The sequence below is a fragment of the Ascidiella aspersa genome, chromosome 7, assembly GCF_963924565.1.
Source record: "Ascidiella aspersa chromosome 7, kaAscAspe10.2, whole genome shotgun sequence".
Lineage (NCBI taxonomy): Eukaryota > Metazoa > Chordata > Ascidiacea > Phlebobranchia > Ascidiidae > Ascidiella > Ascidiella aspersa.
Genome location: NC_139453.1, coordinates 19,773,803 through 19,795,069, shown reverse-complemented (window position 1 = coordinate 19,795,069; position 21,267 = coordinate 19,773,803). Strand labels below are relative to the sequence as shown.

General features: G+C 35.6%; 2 protein-coding genes across 2 annotated transcripts; one reads left to right on the top strand and one right to left on the bottom strand.

Annotated features, from left to right (window-relative positions):
- Nucleotides 1–761: 761 nt before the first annotated feature.
- On the top strand, nucleotides 762–6,372 carry LOC146138199 (uncharacterized). Its single transcript, XM_083393955.1, has 6 exons — nucleotides 762–1,832; nucleotides 3,138–3,280; nucleotides 3,742–3,838; nucleotides 4,096–4,170; nucleotides 5,170–5,300; nucleotides 5,375–6,372. The coding sequence occupies exons 1-6, from the start codon at nucleotides 878–880 to the stop codon at nucleotides 5,423–5,425; spliced, it is 1,452 nt and encodes a 483-aa protein (XP_083250081.1). The 5' UTR covers nucleotides 762–877; the 3' UTR covers nucleotides 5,426–6,372.
- Nucleotides 6,373–10,156: 3,784 nt separating this feature from the next.
- On the bottom strand, nucleotides 10,157–18,506 carry LOC146138198 (uncharacterized). The gene is made up of 11 exons (XM_083394534.1): nucleotides 18,398–18,506; nucleotides 16,443–16,611; nucleotides 16,295–16,380; nucleotides 15,738–15,858; nucleotides 15,096–15,297; nucleotides 13,374–13,551; nucleotides 12,740–12,911; nucleotides 12,489–12,630; nucleotides 12,260–12,416; nucleotides 11,750–11,869; nucleotides 10,157–10,281 (listed from the first exon to the last, which is right to left on the bottom strand). Exons 1-11 carry the CDS (start codon nucleotides 18,504–18,506, stop codon nucleotides 10,157–10,159), a joined length of 1,581 nt encoding a protein of 526 aa, XP_083250660.1.
- Nucleotides 18,507–21,267: the final 2,761 nt, after the last annotated feature.

Genomic DNA, 21,267 nt, shown 5'->3' with positions numbered 1-21,267 from the left:
TCCTCACTAAACAACGAAATAATTCAAACTGTTCTTGCAGATTGTGGTGGTAATCCATTTAGAGCAAACAAATTTTAGCAGTATTGCTATTACAGCAAATAGTAAGCAACTCAACCCCCCTTTTGAGCCAGCCTATAGTTTATAGCACTTGTTTTCATGTGTCTAGGTGTGCAGTCATGTTTTTTGCACCCCTGAGGTTCACAGAATGCTCACTTCCACTTGCGCCTGACTGGAAAGTATGGCAGATTTTGCCACGGTCTTGCGGTTGTGAGAATCAAATAATCAGGGTCACAGGGTGCATCAAATTTTTGTGGTTGCAGGTTGCATAATAGGTTGTGTCTTGTGAGTTGCGTAATCTCATAAGTGTATTATATTAGAGATATGTTGTTATAAACAGTGTAGCCTTAGAAAAATATTTCCTTTCACTTAATAAGTAAATGCAATACAATAGTACTTGCTAGTGTTTGATAGTTTCGTCAGGAGTTACCATTAAAGGCTACAACTTTGCAAACAGCAAGGTATTGCAACATAGGAATAATTTGAATCAGAACAATGTCTTACTGAATTAAAAAAATAAGTGTTTGTTTCTGGTATCAAAGTATGTAATGTTAAACTTTTAATAGTTGTTTGCTACAGCTTAAATACATTTCTCAATAATGAAGGTTTGCAGAGGATACAAAATCTTTAGTGGATATCCTGACAAGTATATTTTTATACATTTTGCAGAAATTTTCTAGGGCTGTATTAGACAATCCTGGGTCCAAAATTAAAAAATATGCATTTTTAATTTATTTTACAATTGTAATTATTCAGAGAACATTGATCAAATTCTGCTTAATTGTAAAAATAGAATATTCAATTTTATGTTTGTTCTAAAATGAGCCAGCTAAACCAAGGTCATGCAGTGGGGGCTGAAGCATCAAAGTGGGAGGAAATTGATGTTCATATTGAAGAAATGTTTCATTTAACTGATAATTTGACGATTTCTTCTTCACCTGGCAATGCTGTTGTTCTTCCTCCATCAACAAGGTCCAATCCTGTTCATAATCCTATTCATCGGCGAAGTGAGGGGTATTTAGATGAAAAACCTTTCGACTCTAGGCCTTTGCAGCCACCTATTCAATCTGCACCTATTTTAGCAGATGACTGTAACTTTGCTTGGGGTGAGCGAACTATACCTCAAGTTGTTCAAAAAAGCGTAACGTCACAAGGAAAAGACTCACAAATGAGAAAAATATTGAATGGACAAACTACTTTAAGGCAATATCCAAAAAATGCACATAGTAGTCAAGACCAAACACACATTCCTTCAGGTGCAAACTTTATCAATCCAAATACCAGACACATAACTTATAGTCCTGTTCCAGTGTATGAAACCAATATGTCAAGTGGGCATGGTTTTGGGAGTAGGCATGGATCTGGCAGCAATTCACCACAAGTCCACCGAAAACTTTCTTCACCAAATCCTAAAAGTTACCAAAGCAGTCCACCGGGACAGATTTTTCTTCCAGGGCACAACAAGCCTACTATTCAACATTCCCAGTCAGCTTATAATATGTATGTATCGAACTTGTCGAATAGCTCACAAGCATCTGAGGTGTTTCCTCCGTCCTCTCCAGCATCTTCGAGAAGACTTTCTATGCCAGTGCGAATTGATAGTAGTGACGTAAGCAGTAGAACAACTAAAAGGGCGAATTCACATCAGCAAGCTCATGCCAGTAACTTTTCATCTGTTCTTCCCCAAGCTAGCGATTTCTACCCAGACCAACTGGACAAGGTTGATGAACTTGCTGATGTGCCAAGAAATAGTGATGATAAGGAATATACAATAGGTATAGTGAAATTTATTATTTTTCTTCACAATTTTAATTAGCTATGCATTCATGAGAAGATTTGTATTATAAAATTTATAGTGTCTAAAAATATACTTTCGGGACCAGAGATGTATCGGCATATAAAAAGGGGAAGCAGTCCCGAAATTTTTAACTCCAGAATTCCCCCAATTTATATTTAATGTTAATTAAGTCATAAAATAGTGACCTGCATGACGTCATAAAATAGTGATGGTAATGACATCATAAATAGGAAGAAACTAATCAGGAACAGCCAATTAATGTTAATCCAGCAAAAGCAAATAAAAGCGAACACTAGCATTGTAGATACTCCTGCCAGGCGCCAGCTGGGAAATCGCTCTGTGTGCCAATCGTTGACATTAGCTGGACACCTAAACCAAGACCATGAAATATGTGTAATTGCTTATGATACATTCATAATTCCGCTATTAGGATTACGTTAAATTACAAACATGCCTCTCAAAATTTGCGCATGACAGTCACAGTTATACCACTTCAAGAGAATCTGCATTAGTTAAATTGAAAAAAATGCTGTTGTTACACAAACACCGGGTATTACCACAGACAGGATAGGCCAACAGCCAGGAAAAGTTAACTGCCCTTAACTTAAGAGTTTTGGGCATAAAAAAGGGCGATTGCTTGATTTGATGTTGTCAATTGACAATAAAAACTTGCCAATCAGTCAACCTGGACAAGCCACTGTTCAGCACATATCATGTTGGTATTGAAATTATTTCTTAGTTTGGGTTGCTTTTATATGTTTTAGATCGATTGTTGTTGTTCTTGCCAAACGCGTTGTTGTTCTTTGCCAAATTTTGAACATAAAATATTGGGAATGAGGGACCATGCACCCTGCTACTGTTCTAGACATTCTAGACAAGCGCCCAAATATCACCAAATTTGTTAATGATTGCCAGTAATTTGCTCAAAAAGTAATTTGCTCAAAACCAAGTGCAATAGTTTGGAAGTAATATGTGAAAGGCTGTTCTGACAGCGCAATTCCATAGCGTTGCGCTCGCAATTAAAATCACATCACTTTAATGCGTCAACGAGGTATTGCGTTTTTCTCTCAGCGAACAGGGGTGTTCATACCACACCCTAGGTGATTTGGTTGTTGATCATGTAACACCCCCTGAAAACGGTCATATGTGACTTTGAAACGGTCTTATGCGACTGTCTGTATATTTAGTATAAATATACATATATTGTAGCTGTAAAAGATTTACTTGTAAGTAACATTAGCCTACCTGTTATACTTAATAAAAGTTTGATTGTGTCTTGCAGCACTTTTGCAGCATCAGGAAGACAGAATGAATAGGTTACAGACCGATCTAGAAGCTAAGAAAAGTGAACTTTTGTCACTTGTTGTTGAAATGCAATTTCTAGAAAACCAAATGTCGGCTCGAGGCACTAGAAATTCATCTTCGGTAAGTTTGATTCGAAACATCCTGTTATTGTTCAGAATATCAGTTTTCCTATTGCACTTTTAATTGCTGTTATGCTAATAATTTTTGGTTGTGTTGCCTTACTAACAGAAACCCTTCAGGATAAACCTTTATCAACACAGATCACCATATTGTCAGTGTGCTGATTGTAACCAGAGAAATGATTCTGTTTCTAACAGACTGCCAGAATCTTACATTAAAATTAATTAATTTTTTTTTATGGTACCAATACGGATTTCTTACTGATTCTTTGGCCGTCCAAGTTGTCAGCATTCTGGCATACTGGTTTCTAATGATTTCTCTACTGTATTATTTAAACTCCTGTAGAAGTTAGCTTTGTTTGTCTTGCCTGTTATAATTTAAGGCATTGGCATTATTATTTTGCTGATACCTAAATTGCTAATAAAATGTGTGAATATTAAATGACGTTTGTTGTATTTTAGTTGCAGCTTGATGTTGGCCGGTTGCGTGAAATTAATCGTCAATTGGAAATTGACTGTAACTGTATGCACAAGGAGGTAGAGCTGTTCTACAGAGATGGTAATTGTTAAACATATATATAAGTTTATTTATGTAAACAGCCTAGTATGCATGTTAAATTCTATACAAAATCTAGATTATTTACTTACTCAGGTATTTTTGTACGATTTAGTTATGTTGTTATGTTTCACACTCAAACTGCCCTAATAAATCAATTGGAAATTTAAAAAATGGTCAGAATGCCATTTTGCATGTTTATATATTATTGCATTTTTGCATTTTTGCCATGTACACTGCTGATTAAATGTTTTTTACAGGTGATAACACAAGAGATAATTTCTATTCACGCTATAACCCAAACCCTAAGAGGATACTACCAGTCAAAAGAAAAGGTGTATATCTATTTTTAAATGTTATACTTTAATACAAATACAACCCCTGTTAATCGGTACAATGGTTATCAAGATATGTTATCACTATTTGAATGTAAGTCATTACATTAACTTCTTAAGTCTTTAACTGCTTTTAACTGGATTATAAAAATCTTACTAAAGCTTGGCCACTATCTTACTAAAGCTTCGTCACTATCTTACTAAAGCTTTGTCACTTTTTTAGAGCGATACCTACAAAAGATACTTTATGTTTTTTCAACCGATACTAATAACTAGGGAGATTATGTTTAAGTACAAAACTTTTTAAAGGAAAAACGAAGTTTGAGATGAACCTAATGCTATATAAGCCAGACATATGTGATTAATTCTGTCGGCTCATGTATACTTTATATATTTTGCCTGAATGATGATATCATTTAGTTAAAATGTTGATTTTAAACTGAACGATTATTGAAAAAACTCACTACAGGTTTAAGTCAAAAAATAATCGCCCTGAATTTTTATATCCTGACAGACACTTTAATCAAACATATTATAATATTATCATATTATAATAAAAAAATATTTTTAAAAATATAATGGCCGATATGTATCTTTAGATGTGCAAAATTGACACTTTGGTCTTCCAATTCCAATGTCTTTATTTTATTCAAGAGTTTTTAACTATTTTTGGTTCACTATCATTTAAATCATTTTTTCATACAAAAATACTTATTTTTATTATTGTGGGAGATACAAGCAAACTTTTACAATTAGCATAAATCTTTACTTACATTCCATATTAGCCTACTAGCTTTCAATCTGAACTTGATGTTACCAAGAAATGATTTCCTAATCAAAGTCTATATAGCTACATAGCATACTTCATTAAAGTACCAAAACGATAATGTAGAAATTTGAAAAGGTGTTGTTCATTTGTATATTTTAAGATGTTGCTACCACTAGACTAATTTGGCCTATTTAAGTCGTCACACTAATGTTAATTTCGAATTATGTTAGGTCTAAAATACCCAGACCACAAAGACCTCCCACCGCCACCCGTCCCCCCTCCACAAGAACTGGACGATGAACCAAAGTGGAGATGTACTTATTGCACATTCGATAACCATGCGGCACTCAACAAATGTGAGGTACAACACAATGTCCTTAAAAAATATATTTTTATGACGTGTTTTCCCCGGTATAATATGTTGTATAATTACAGATGTGCGAATATGCACGAGACGTGCAGTCAAGCCGAGTTCGCCTGTCGTAAGCTGCATTCATCTAACGCAATCCGCCACTGTTCACGATTTGTTCATCGGTGGTGTTTGCGCATTTAAACTAAACTTTATTGAGTTTAAAACAGACATAATAAAAGTTGAAATGTCCAGTCATGCGATCAGCCTCAAAGGATGCAATTTGGCTTACAATTACTTACTATGTTCCATTTACGTGTGCGATAGAGATACATGCCTTATTTTTTGGCATTTTGGCAGCACCTAGCATATTTTATTATATAAAATACATTTTGTGTTTTCGTTGTTCTTACCAAAGTATTGTGCTACGATTTTGTATACTCAAGTGATTAATCTGTGCTTTAATTCTTGGGTCATCGTTTTACGATGAATGCGAGCGATAATTATTTGCCAATTTTAGTATTTTGACCACCAACGCTGTTTTGTACAGCTTTCTTGTTTAACTTTTCTTCGTGAAGCAAAAGGCGTTTTTTTTCAACTGAAGCCAATTGCCACTCCATAGGTTATGACAAATGTGCAATATTTGTTTGAAAACTAGTTTTTCGTTTTCTTTTGCTTTCAATCGTTTTAAAGGTGCCTTCGTGAATATCTTAGTCGTGGTTTGTTCTGGCAAACACCAGCATGTTCTTTGTTTTCGATGCTACTTTTGTGCGCTATTCTGCAAAAAGTCCCTCTCTTTAAGCACGTAAGCAGCATTACAACATAACTGACATGATAGGACGTGTGGTCTTTATATTAAATTGGGCATCTTTAAAACCGGCACATACTGGACAATGCTATTTACAACTGTGTATGTAAAAACTGCGCTGAAAATTGTATTTGAAATTTCCCAGATCACTTCTGTTCATCCTATTTCGAATACCATCCCGGTGCGATTGGTATTTCCTTACGACTTACAACAGCGTGCAGGAAAATCCTCCACTTTGCACAAGCTCTATATGTGCGAGGATAAGACGTAGAATGATTTTTTGAATGATTTTTTTTTCTTTTTCAATTTTATTGTGTTGACCTATTTTGGAGTTTTACATGTTATTGTGTTTCGCTCGGTTACATTGTAATTGCACCTTTTTGTTTGTGGTACTTTGAAAGAAATGAAAGTTATCCTGTTAAATTGCTAATACAAGCGACCAGCAAGCATGCTTTTGTTATTCTTTCTTCCAAAAGTTAAAAAAATGAAACAGTTCACCTTCCGCGCAGAACAAAATATAGCCCATGGTTCCGTTTTGACCAGTTACCCCTTTCTAAATGTAATGTACACAGGGAAACGCTTATTTGCCGAACGGGATAACTGATAAGAACTGTTTATTTTCGCCAGGGCTGCGGAGTCAGTTAAAAACAACCCTAGTCCGACTACGGTCAAATGTGCGATTTCGTTGAGTCCAGAGTCCGCCCATGACTCTACAGCCTGTATTCCGCCAATTTACCTAACTAAAATACCGTGGATATTCAGCCATCCACTCATAGGGGTGCCGTATAATTGGAAAACGTTCCACCATATGCTATTTCACCTTCAGTGGCGTAGCCAGCCGAAAACATGTTTTGGTAGGAGGCAAAAAGTTTGAATTTTTTGTTTAGCTTTTGCCATTGTATGAACTGCCGTATCGAACGCAGATAAATATGCTAGCAAACCGTTTTGAGCAGCAACTGACTGAGTGTTTGAACGCAATTCTCTAAACCAAGAGCAAAAACAAAATGACTAAATAAAAATATATATTTTTGTCTATGTTTAAACCTTAAAACGAAAATTTTAACGTCTCCTGTGAAGTAAAAGTACACCGAAATCAAGTTGGGTCCGGGCAAAAATCAAAATAAAACGCCAAAATAAACATCTGTGCCAAAAATCTCACGTCTACCCATCGTTTGCATGCCAGAAGGTTTTTTGACGCATAGCACTAAAAAGTACTAAAACTACATTAATAAGTATAGCAAACGTAATAATTACATCGTTTGTGACGTAACAATTGAAGGTGTGGCATGCCTGTGGTCGTACTGCACATATATGCTACAAAACAAATTATTAAGAGTACATAATTTATATATTTTTTGGAGGGGGCATGATTTCCCTGGCTGCGCCTATGTTCAGCTTTACAATTTCCAGTTGGCGGCCATATGAGTTTCAAAATTTGATACTGTGCACGCGCATGCTGGATTTAGGACTCGGGTAGTTTTACGTGGTCTTACTCGAGTCCCGAATTCGACTCGAGTAAAACAAACCGACTCCTTGAGTCCCGAGTCCCAAATCCGACTTCGCAGCCCTGATTTTCGCACTAAATGTGATCAACTGGTTGTTTTCGCTAGAGTCCCTAAGCGGGGCGGGTCGAAAATTTGTTTTTTGACAAAGATCGTTTTAACCGTTTTTAAGGTAGGCCTACCGGTAATGCTTTAGCCACAAAGCGCCCTTCGTATGGCCAGGGGGGAATAAAAAAAGCGGGGCATGCGGGAGGATGTACGTGGCAATGCCCACCCAAAACCCACGCTAATCTATTTTTGCTGCTTGAATGCCCTTTTTATAAAAAATAGCCTATTTATACTAAAAAAAAAAAAAAAAAAATTGATTTTCCCAAAGGCGACACACGTCCTATCGCAGGGGTCGACAACCTACGGCCCGCGGCCCGCCAGTGTAATTCATCCGGCCCGCCGCCTCTTTGACAAACTAGATACGAGTCCATTTCACGTACTTTTTGACAATTTTACTACCTTAGGGCGAAAAATTTCGCGCTCTCTTCGCTCGCCAGGTGCGCCCGGACTTAACAAACACTAAACAAGTTTACCCATTGAAGGTATCGCGTTTCCTCAAAGTAGTTTTATTACTCTTTTCACTAGTAGTATGGATGACGACGAGAACTTGAATTTTAAACCAAACAAACGCCTTTTTCACGCTTTGCACCAACACTTTACTGCATCCTCAAATATCATTAAACACGTTTTTAAGCGCAAAACAATTCGAGGCTCGCCAGATTCACAGTTGTTCTAACACTTTAATAACACAATTCTGTGTTACGATTTTGTGCGGCCCGCAAAGACCTTCTGAGGTTGTTTTTGGCCCGCGACTAGAAAAACCCCTGTCCTCGCAACATCGAAATAAAATGTTAGGCAACTTTAACGTTATGAAGGCGTTTTTCGCTTTTTAGAAAAAAAAATGTCATTGGAAGTTCTCTTAAGAAAAAAAAATCTCATTGGAAATTCTCTCTTATATAACAAACATATTTGCTTAACTGATCATTAGATAATCTGCTCTAATTGGACGATCACTTTGCAAGCTTAAGAATAACAGCTTTTTTTACGAAAGTTATCTATAGTTCCGGTTACATATCGGCACATCATGACGTGGCAGTACATGCACCAGTCGCTACCTTTTTTCCTTTTGCGAATTACATTACTTACATATTTTTTTTAACTATTTTTTTTGGCGATTTTACGATCCTGAAACAGGGGTTCTTGATACAAGCAAAACTCGCGCCCCTTCGGACGCAAAGCCCATGTACTTATAGACTAACTTTTTTTTTTAACTTTCTATGTCGAATGATTTGCATTATTCAAGCAGTGTTTCTATATCAATAAACATCTTTTTTTTTAAGTATTGCGCTTATGTTAAACTGAAATAATTATTCAAAAAATATTTGATATTATGGCTTCCTTTAGCCAAAAAGTAGTTTGTCTGTAAATCAGCATTAATAGCAGTTTATTTTTACTGGGGTCCATGGAACCTTCGGGATAAGAAATGTTTAAGAGGTCCGCGTTAAAAAAGTTTAACACCTGTAGCGCATTAAAGGTATATATTAATACTTATAATTTGCGTTTATTTAGTAAAATGTGTCCAAAAAATGTATTAGTAAGTGTCGTTAATCTTTTAATAAACAGGAAAAAAGATTCATATAACAGAGGAAAATAAATAAAGTGATTGAAATAAATAAAATGCGTCAGTCACAGTATAGGTTTAAAAAAGAGAGTCGTGTTGTTAAAACTTAATAATAAATATATAGGCTAATAGTATTTTTTTCTCAGTGAGTCCTTTGCGTCCCCCCAGTTTAACAACCTTTGTCCTAAAATATCTTAAGCTGCTCAAAGTCCTGAAAGTTACATACTTCCTTACGATAGCCGGATCAAAATACATTTGAAGGCTTTTAAATAGCATTCGGAAATAAAACCGGATAAATGTGCTTTGCACTTTGGTAAAATGGTTGAAAACCATTGTTGCAGTATTGTTTTAAGCGCTTATCGCCGGATAGTTCAATTTGTTAAAAAAAAATATGACTCTTGGCGTAAATGTTACATGGATTTAAAAAATGTTACACCTGGAAAATTAAATACGATCAAAATGCGTGTTTTTATGTTCACAATACTTATAAGTAATAAAATACTGGATTTTTAAATCTTTCGGGAAAACACACCCGGCATGGACTTACGGCGGGATGCGAACCACTGCTCTAAGGGATGGTAATAAAAACAATAATATAATGCCAATATTTGATGTACAACTTGTATTTGTGTCATAAGTAAAAAAACAACTGTACGCATCACAATCACCAAATAGTATAGCAAACGTTACGCTGGTTGTTTTTTTCAAAACTTGTAGCAAAAGACGCAATAAATACTTGAACAAAATAGTACAATTGGCAATATCAAACATTCTTGTGTCAAAAACATAAAAAACAAAATATATCTATAAACCTATATACATATTTTAATACATAGACTATCTTTTAAAACAAAACATCAATACGCCTGTACTTTAATTATTTCACTCATTATAAATCCGCAACAGCTAGTTTTAGGTTATTGATGACCGTTGCAATGTCGTAAATTGATCCCAGATACCAGCTGCTGCATGGCAATGTTGGAACAGTGTTGGCGCAAGCCCATTGCTGTCCGACTAAAAAATTTAAAACAATATTTAGTACGTTTATTTAGTAATACAGTAAGCATACCTAAGTGCTGTTCGCTTAAACCAGTGGTCGGCAACTGGGGGCCTCCTAGCAATCTTTTGTGGGACCTAAGCTATTTATTATTATTTCCGTATTACCATGTCGTTGTTGCCTGTTGGCCGCAAGATGGCCGCCGTACGCCGTACATTCATTGCACTGAATTTTAAAAATTCTAAAAGTTTTGATTTTTACTGATTGTTGTACACAGGGCCACCATTTCATGCCAAACCGTCAAAACTATAGCTTATGGCTAAGTTTAACTATGTAAATACAAGTTCTTTCTTAAGAAATCATCCCAGGTTAAAGGCGTCATAAACACTATACTGCATGTTGTTCTTTGCGACTCGGAAACTTTACAACGTCCAATTTTTGCTAAGTAAAACTAGAAATGCCATAATTTAGAGCAACATTATATATCTCTATGAGCCTCGTGCATCACGTAACTATTTATTAATATTTTGGCAATTTAAAACAAATATACGCCATTTTTTCAATCGCGTGTTTAGACTGGATTTTTCCTGCATATTTCCTCACGGACTCGCTTAAGAGCAACAGGTATTTTAAGATTGATTGTTGTATGTGATGGTCACGCTATGGTGTAAATTTGTGTCATGTTTTCGCGACCACGTAGGTATAGGGCTACCATATTTTCAGCACCCAAAAAGAAGACATTTTTTGCCGGCAAGTAAAACGAAAGTAGTTTGTTACGTTTGAGTTTAATTATGTATTTTGCTGATTTTCGGGATGGTTGGTTGTTTTGGGATTCTCGGAATAACTTTCGATAGGAAATTTGATGTTGGTGGCCGACTCGAGCGCAAATATTGATCTATTTGTTGCGAGCGCGATGGTTTTGCTGTTGGCGGCTACGAAAAGAGTTATAAGTTACGATTTAAAATCCCACGTTCTAAAGTCAATAATCACACAACTTTGCTTTATTAATGGGCCTTTTTACATGTGAGATTCGGTTCCAATTTTTCTGGCACAATGTTTGCAATAACAATTAAGAAGGTAGGTAACAATTAAGAAGGTATATTTGTCTGAAAACCTTTTCTAAACCAGCAATTCAGCATGTTTCATGGCTACAGTATATTTTGGAAATAAATACAACGTCTCGCCTAAAAGACTTGAAAAGTATAAGCAAGCTCGAAATGCGAAAAAAGAGGACATTTGGGTGTTTTTGAGCGTCCTCGGAGGACCATTCACTTTTCTTGTGAAAAGAGGACAAATCCTCCTAAAATAGGACATATGGTAAGTCTACGTAGTGGGCCTTCAATAGCTCATGAGATAACAAAAGGCGACTGGTTGAAACCAAAGCAAGTTCACCTAACGCTACGTTTATAAGTGGTAGCAAAACTTGGGTTATTCTAAAAATATTTTTATTAAAATGGAGAATGCTGAAATAAGTGTTTTCCTCACATAAAACGTTTTCAGCAGCATCGGCTGCGGTCATGGAACTGTGGTCTGCCGCACTGATCATCAACAATCGAGTTGAACCTTGTATCAAGGGTAAAACGTCGACTCTTGACCGGTACGTAACTAGAACAACGTTGGTAAACAAAATGAGGCATGTTAAAAAGTATTTGTAGCTGCAGACTACTTAAGGCAGACTAGCTGCAAAATAGAAGCTCACAAAAAATAACAATATGTTACTCGAAAGATTTCCATTTAAAAAGGATGTTAACTAAAATATGGTTTCTCTAGGAATTTAAGCTGCAAACGTATCACAAGTGTAAATAATACGAGCTGTGTTAATTTTAATGAAAAGTTTAATGCTTTTTGTCAGAGAATGACCTAATGATTGATCAATACTTATGATTGGTTTTAATCTATCATAAGAATAACATCATTTATCTTATACTACATTAGTAACAGACTGTCCAAAAATATGAAATTATTACGACAATTATTTACAGATTTTTTACGTACCGAGGCTAATGGTAGGAAGCTTTGTGACGTCAGGCATGAACATAATGGCAACGTTAGGGATGTTGGATCGGTCTCCGGGAGGAACAAGCAATGAAATCCCACAATAAAGTTGAGTGAAACGGTCGTCAGAACCGCATTGGTATGAAGTGGTACCCATCTGCATCCATAACATTTTGCTCGTAAACACAACTAGAAAATAATCGTTTACCACAGCGTTGCGTCAATTTACCGTTCCAGGCATCCAAGAGTTTCCAAGTGTATGGATATAATTGTAGGTGCTGGGATCACCCACGACACAACCTCCTCCTGATGCTTGTAAGATGCCCACGTTCGTTCTTATCGTAGAAATTGACCTCCATGTTGCCAGAAGACTGGATGAAGATATTAATTAATTTATGGATTTTCCTATTTTTGTATAGTCGAATTACCTTGATTAAATCTTTCACGGAAATCTTACGCAATTCTGTCGATATTACTTACGTTTCCACGAACAAGTTTTGTTGCACGAAATTGGGAAAGTTGGCCGAAGTTAATGTACCAGAAGCGGGACCAAAGGGGGGGTTTAACATAAGTGTCGTTGATTGAGTATTACAATCATCCAGGGTGTCCGTAGAATCGATAATCAGTATCATGTCAAGGTTCTTATCTTGACCTATAAAACGTACGAAAAGGGTTAATTTAATCGTGTTTGGCAAAATAGATGGACTCCAGTCGTACCACCAACGACTAAAACCTAATAGTCGTACAAACGTCTAAATCGGAATAAGTCCTAAATCCGTCGGAATAAGGCCTAAATTGTCCGAATCAGGCCTATACAATCTTTAAACCAACCTCAAACACCACCCCGAAGTACAAAACAAACTCTCCTGATAATTTTAACACTCACCCAACTTCTAACCACTACCCATTAAAAATTAGTTTCAAAGAATAAAAATCCTTTAGTATAATTTCAGGACGATCTACCGAGTGTATGCAGTAAGACAGAAGGTCTAATTCTAAAAAAACATTAAATGTCCCAATTGCTAATTTTTTCCGGTGGTATATATTTTTTCTGTTGCTATATTTGCAAATTGTTTTGCTTTCTGCTAATAAACAAAAATAACATTGAGAATACCACAAGGAGTAGTGTTGCAGCTTGATGTTGCTGAGTAACAGGAGGCAGGAAGAACTGAAGTTGGAGTTGTTGTACAAGACCGCGTATTAGTTCTAGTTCCTCCTCCGCACGTCAAGGAGCAACTACCAAGTATCCAAGTTGAGAATGCCGAACACAATCCTGTGTTACATGGCTGTGTCTGTTGAATGTACACGTTTTAAGAAAAGCTTTGAATTGAATTATTTTGCTTATAATGTGAAAAAGGCAGTTGTTCTCAACCTTGACCCCCTTCCACCGGCTCTCAATAATTTGAGACCCTCCCAGGTGCGCCCGCAGAAAAATGGGGTCCTGAATTTTCAACTTCGGGAATTCCCCTATTTTTCGTCTGACGTTAATGAATAATGACGTCATAAAACAGTGACAGTATGACGTCATAGAATGGTGATTGCAAGACGTGATAAAAAAACTAATCAGAAACAGCCAAATAGGTCCAGCAAAAGCGACCACGTGCGTCGTCGACAATCCTGTCAGGCGCCAGCTGCGAAATCACGGTGTACAATCGTTAACTTCAGGCAAAAAAACAACCAAGACCGTGAAATATGTGTGATTAATTGTGGTAGAATCACACATAATTCGACTATCAGCAGCGTAGGTTTCAAGTTCCATGAACGGAACGAGCGCTAAATTACAAGCATGTCTTTCACCACCTGCAATACTAAACGAAGATCGTTTTTTTCGGGTGTTATTATGCCACGATTAGCGCAACATCTGCGCCGAGCTGTGTGCCAAGTCAGCTAAATTACAAGCTGCGGTTCAGGGGAAATAAGTTGTGTCCATTGCACACTTAGAACGTGGTCTTAGAGTATGCTTAAAGAGCATAATTTTGCGTTAACCATCATTACTTAAAAATGGAGACTTTGAAACGCGCACCAAAATCACCATTATACCTCCTTTTAAGAATCTGCATCAGTTAAACAAATGTCGATGTTACACCAACATCGGATATTAGCGCAGAGACCGAACAGCGAGGAACATACTGCGTATAACTCGACGTTTTTAGCGAGAAAAAAAGAAAGAAGGTTTGACTTAGCGTTGTCTATTGTCGAATACACACTTGGTAATCAGTCAACCTAAACAAATAATGAAAGAGAAAAACTTCCAGCGTTTACGGTCGACCAAACAAAAGACGAAAAACGGCGTTTTGCGTTTGATTTTGGTTTCACATTAGATTTAGACGCGTGACCCAATTACTTAAAAAGCACGCCGCTTCGAACAGTTTGTTACGATGACAACGAACAAAAAACGATAATATCACTTATGAAAAGGTGGTAAGATCTCCCGCCCCCTTGATACGCCACTGGGGGCAATGGATAATGTATAATATTTTTAAACTTCATAAGTAATACATATTACACTTATAAATAATACTAATAATCGCATTTGAAAATTCCATTGCCCCCAGTGGCGCATTTTAAAATTCCATTCTATACTTTTACAAACTATTCATCGTACAAAACCTGTACATTCATTCTTTATTTTCATTGAAACTCAATCAGAAGGATGTTCTTCGGCTAACGTGATTTATCGATACCCTATTTGAGAGACATAGTACGCACTATTTAATACTTCCTTGCCCATCTCAAGGGATCCGCGAATCCGCATTTCGAAATACACTGTGTTAGACAGTGGTGACAAAATATTTATTAATTGTCTTAAATATTTCTACTTGTGAAATATATCTACCTGAGATGCAGCGGCCGTTCCACCAGTACAAGCTGTGCTGGGTTGTAGGTTATTGGCCGCATTTACACAAGTTCTTGACCTTTGTTGGGTGCCAACCAAACAGGTGAGCTCTGCGCTGGCGCAAGCGCTCCATGATGCCCAGGTAGACCAGAAGGTGGTACATGCAGAACAAGCCTGCTCTTGCGCTTCTTCACCTATACAACTAAAACCAATAGTTACAGTTAGAGGCGCAAGGTTAATTATTTTAAACTCGTTGAGATTTGTAGTTATTACCTGTTGTTTAAAACGATGTTGAAGTTAGGTAAAGCGGAAAAACAATAAAACGTCATGTTTCTTATCCTATTTTAAGTATGCAATTTTATATGAATTTTCTACAAATACTAATTTGTTTCTAATTTTTAAATTATTAACAGCTTGTAGGCTACTTAAATTGAGTTGTTTGGCCCATCCTAAGTTTTACCAATTAAACTTCCCAAATTTAAACATTACAAAAATGCAAAGTCTCGTTCTTTGCGCTTTAATCAAACGTACTTCACATTTGATCTAACCTTTCACCTTTGAAATTTATCATCAAGCTTTCTTTTGTAAGTCTGTCACAATATTGCGGTTAAAATGTAATCATTGACTGGCAACATTACTCACTCTCCTGTTCCAACTTTTCCACCCTCGCAATATCTGATTCTGGTTTGAATTCCATTGTTGCACACAACTCCTGACGAGCAAGTTCCCCAGTTCGTCCATTCCGACCATTTGCCTTTTTTATCTAAAGAAAATCATAACAACAAGACTTACGTCATAAAACAAGTAACCAGTGAAACCTGCTGTTTGAAACCGAAATGGAAAAACGTTTTTTTTTTATTATTAAACTCTTATCTTTTAGAAAATTCATTCCTTTTTAAGTAATTTATAAAATGAATCCACACAATTAGTATCCATCGAAGGATCATTTAAAAGTTCAACTTACTACCGTAAACCACATTTTTTTACAGAAAATTGTAGTTTTTCAATTGATTTTTGGTTATTTTGTGGTTGAAATAGTCAGCTATCTATGTGTATATGTAACGCTAAACAAAAGGCCTATTGTTATTTCGGAAGAATAGTCGACCTCTTGTTATTGGCATGTAAAAAACTCGTTGTGTAGTTAGCGTACCTTAAGGGATCACCCTAAACTGGTCAACAACACATAACATTAGACTCACTATGGTAGTTGAGCATATGAAGGTAGGGTTTGTGGCAGGTTTGGGTCCGTTTGTTCCAACAACACATAAACCTATTACACATTGGCCTAAAAATAAAACATTGATTGTAAATATGGTTGAACGTGTTGTAAACAAATTGTTAACCTACTTGGTAATACTTTTAGGACCGCAGGTCGCCCGCCTTACAAAGTTACAGTAACCGATAACGTTGTATCGACCAATACTTAAGTATGTTGGTTTATCCGACAACTGCAAATCGGTCCGTTTGGACAAAAACATGGAATTGCTCCTGTAATTGCCCTCTTCTTTTGCTTCACCTGTACAACAGTATTTTTTAGTGAGATTATGTATAAAAAATATGTTGCTTTTACAATTTTGCAATGTGTTTTTGTTTGCAGCATTCATCACGTAAACGTTAACTCGTCAAACATTTATAAAAGATACCTTACTTTTCATTTTCAGAACGTACTTACCACTTTTCATAAACACAACTAATAAGCACAAAATGATGACTGACACGTTCATGTTTACGTTTTGTAATTCCTCTCAGTACAAAGCTAATTTGCGACTCATATAGTGAAGGTTTGTAAACGGTCTCTCTATATATATGGGTCCTGACAAAGATGTTTTCTTCTACCGGAATAATCGTAACCTTCTTTCTATGCAGCATCGCACTACGCCTAAGGGCGAGAGGTCACTTTTATGCTTATTGCGCTACTACCTTTGTTAAATTGTATAAACAAACAGTCTAACTAAACTCTTCGCCTATCATTTTAAAACATAAAATGCAAAGTTTGAGAATCTCACAAGTAATTTATAGTATTTAAATCTGTAATTTATAGAGTATTTAAATCTGCTAGAAAAAGGCTTCTTATCTTTATTGAAACACAAATTACAGTAAGAACTTTTGTACATGCTTGTCCTACATGTTGGCTTATCAAAAAACGTTCTACATTCACATTAAAAAAAATTCGTCAAATAATGATATATATATCAGATTAAATTTATTTACCTTTTTAAAAATAGATTAGAATTAACATTAGATCAATTCAATATTTCCAAATTAAATTAGAATTAAAATTAGAGAATATTAGTATTTTTAAAGTATTTTAGAATTAAAATTACCGAATTCTCATAAACTAAAAAACGAACTATAATTTGGACTAGTATTATATTTTATTAACTCACAATCAATTTAGTTAAATCGCAATTTATTTTATATATAATAAACATTTATTGAAATTTTCCGAATTAGATTAGGACTAGAATTTATACACACAAGCAATTCATAAACTGCATTGGAATTAAAAATAGCCGCTTTTGGAATAAGACAACCAAAATTTAATCTAGTTGTCCAAGTATGATACTAATACGAATCTAGTTTGTGAAAGTCCACAGAAGTAAGAACGACTTTTGCTTTATTGCTTTACCCAGTTTATGTAATTGTGCCTATCCCCGAATATGGAACGTAAATCACTGTTAAAAGTCCCTATTTCACTTAAACAGACAAAATCGTAATTACATAAGAAAAAATTGAAACATTACATACAAACCGAATTTTATGTTGAAGGTCATTGCAAGTATTATATTGTTTACTTCACTAACATTAGATTTAGTTGACAAAGACGCCATAACTGGCAGCCGAGACGTTTTCCGGTCGAATTTGTTGTTAATTGTTTTTTATTTTAAAGAGAAAGTAATAAACTTGTCATATCACCAAATTTCCCGTTCTCAATTCGGTCACTTATTGCAAATCTTTGCACAAGTTTTTGTTGGTTTGTTTTTAACGCGTGATGTACATTTGTCGTTAAAAACATATTGGAATGCTACACGCGTACTGCCTGATGTGGAACATGTCACCATCGCTGATCAGAAATAATTGAATATATTTACCCATGGTTTTATGGTCGACGATTTGCTTAACAAAGCCATCAGTGAAAAGACAAGAAAGATTTGTTTATTTGTTATAACGTTGCAGGTAAACACCAGTGACAGCATTGCTTCGCCGAACGGGAACCAACAGATTATATGTTGGACGGGTTATTCGTTTCAGTTTAGAAGGTGCTTACTTGGGAGTTGGCATTTCTCAGATCATAAACATACGTGTAACGGTCATTGGCGACACAGAATATTGTGTACCGGGTGGTGTTAGCGCTTCCTGTGAAATCGCCAAGAACTTGTCCACGTTGTTCGGTGCCTCGAGGCAAAGCATTTCCAGGGAAGTTTACGCCCAACTTATAATACATCACGTGCCGTCGGCTTCGGTAGTTCTACAGATTCGCCAAAATGAAGGTATAAACTTGTATGGCAATAAACGTGTAGCTATTACTGTTGTCGCTACACTTATCGTTACACCGAACACGTCGTTAAACTGCTAAAGTTTTCTTTGTTTTAGGTAAGTAAAAGGCACAACAAAATTTAATTGTGTTACAAGTCAATAGAAGTAATTCATTTAGCACCCAACCCTGCTTGCTGTTTGTTTTGGCGAATAATGATTCTGCAATTATGTTTCTTTAGTACAACAAAGATTAAAACGCTTCAGTCACCGTAAAATATTGACAAATTTAACAGTAAATAAAAAAAATAGAAAACGAAACTACAGTCTCAAATAACTGTTTCATTTACATTTTGGTTTAAGATGATATTCTAAAAAACAACAATGGTAATCATGGTAATATAAGGTTTACTTTTTGGTTGGGCTCAACCTTTGGCTCTCGGGCGAAAAGTTTTTAAATGTTTGACCAATAATAAATTGGCATATCATATTTTTTCGTTGGGTAATCTAACACAATTGTCATAAGCGACGACGTCTTGGGAGGCTGTGTCATTGACGTCGCCTCATCTAGATTAAACGTGGGAAATATGTCACATGTTGCCTTTTAGAAAGCCACCTTAGGTAAAGTACACTACTTATTAACTTATTCTTGGATGTACCAAGCCTTAAGCAACTATTCGTTGTTTGCCAACAAAACCTACCGATGGCGCATGAAAACCGCTTGGTGACATCACAAGTAATAACCGTTTAATAGAGGAAAATTCAAACCGACCACATTTTAACTGTATTAAATCTTAAGAAAATAAGGCCGCGTGCCGACAAAATTAACCTGGCCGGTCGCATCCGGCACAAAAATCTATCTAAAAAAATTGGCGGATTTCGGCGCAAATCAAAGTTGTAAGATTTGCAACATTTAGCTAAATCGTGGCTTTTTCGGGACTTGTAAGCGTTAAAATTTGAGTGGTCCTCATGCCACTACATTGCTTTGTGTTCATGCATGCGGTTAAAATGTCTGTTCGCACAAATATGCACTATGCGTATAGGTTAGTGCAGATACAATTAATATATCTCACATATTAAGACCTAACTCTTGTACAAGTTTAATCGGGGGTAGGCAGACTAGGCGTAAACATTACATGACACCTGCGAGATTTCGCACGATACATGTGTTAGTTTAAGATAAAACACCAGGATAAAACGTTGATAGCAAGAATTCAATTCTACATTTAAAGGACTGTTAGCCATATGCCACATATCGGCCGCTGCAGTGCAAAATGTTATTTTGTTGGCTATCTCTTTTCGTTTTGCTAACGTATCAAGTTGTAACTGAAGCAGCTGGTGCAACAGGTAAGTTAGGGATATTAGCACTGTTATTTGAGTAGTGCAACTGGTATTTACGTAATTATATTCATTCTTTCTATAATCTATTTATTCTATATTATTGATAAAAAATGAGCGTTCAAAGGTAAGTGAAAAACATCTCCTAACTTCTTTATTAACTAAATTGAAATACTGAAACACTTTCGCATGCAAGGAATCTGCCGCATACAATAAAATCTAAAAGGAATTTCTAAACAGATATTATTTAGACTGCTTAGTTAAAACAGGTGTAATAGCATAAAATCATTTCGGATATCGTGTTGTGAATATCATACAATTTTGATTTTAATGTTTGGTATTAAGTAATATTATTGCAAATCTATTGTCCATAAACAATTATCTTTCCTTTTTTATGTAGTGTTGTAGATGCCAGTACCTTCTTAAAATATCTTATTGACTTTGGGTTGTGATTTAGTATTCTTATTTATCAATAAAACGTTTTTGGATGCCACACGTATAACTTTAATAAAATAGTGCAAGGTTTTGATTGTATCTCTTTTACTGAGCACAACATGTTTTTTGTCAATATTTTAAATTCGACACTTTTGTGGTAAATCATTAACACGAGTATGGCGACGTGGTATGACTAAACTTTTGTTGAACTTTTATCATGATATGTGTGGATTTTTTATTTCAAGCTTTACGGATTTATAACATAATTAACCTAAAAGAACAAAAAACAACGTTTGACAAAAATCTGTTACGCTGTCGTGCATCTAAGACAGTGCACCCAATTATTAAACGTAAATTAATAGCAATGCTGAGACGACCCCATTTTTTTACCCAACGTTTTGTAAGCATATTCTAAGACAAGGATGACCTTTGTTATGCGCGGGACACCTTAATTTAGAAAAAACGAAAAAAAGTGTTCATACATTAAATTCCATATCTTCGACTGATCTACTGATTAATCAGTCTAAGGCTTCTGGCGTTTATCGTTGATCAATGAACTATTTTAGAAGGGTTAGATCACAGTTGTTGTGCACCTATACGTCTTATATGTGTATACATACCTTTTATTCCTGAAATGTTTAATTATATTTTAATACTTCTAATCCGTTAAGACGTCCATGAAGGCCTAATTAAAACATTGGTGTATTATTCAAAAAAATAGGACAATTTTTTTTGAAAATATATTAATAAAAAATACGCCTTAGTGCCTTCTCCTTAGATGTATTTAGAGGACATTTCAATTTCAATTTTTTTGACGGAAAGCAAAAGGTTTCTTAAGTTGACTTGCTTTATGTCATCAATTTATAACTTCATGCCTAAAAATTTGCCGACCATGTTGTAGGCTACCCGAACAAGCTGTTGAGAA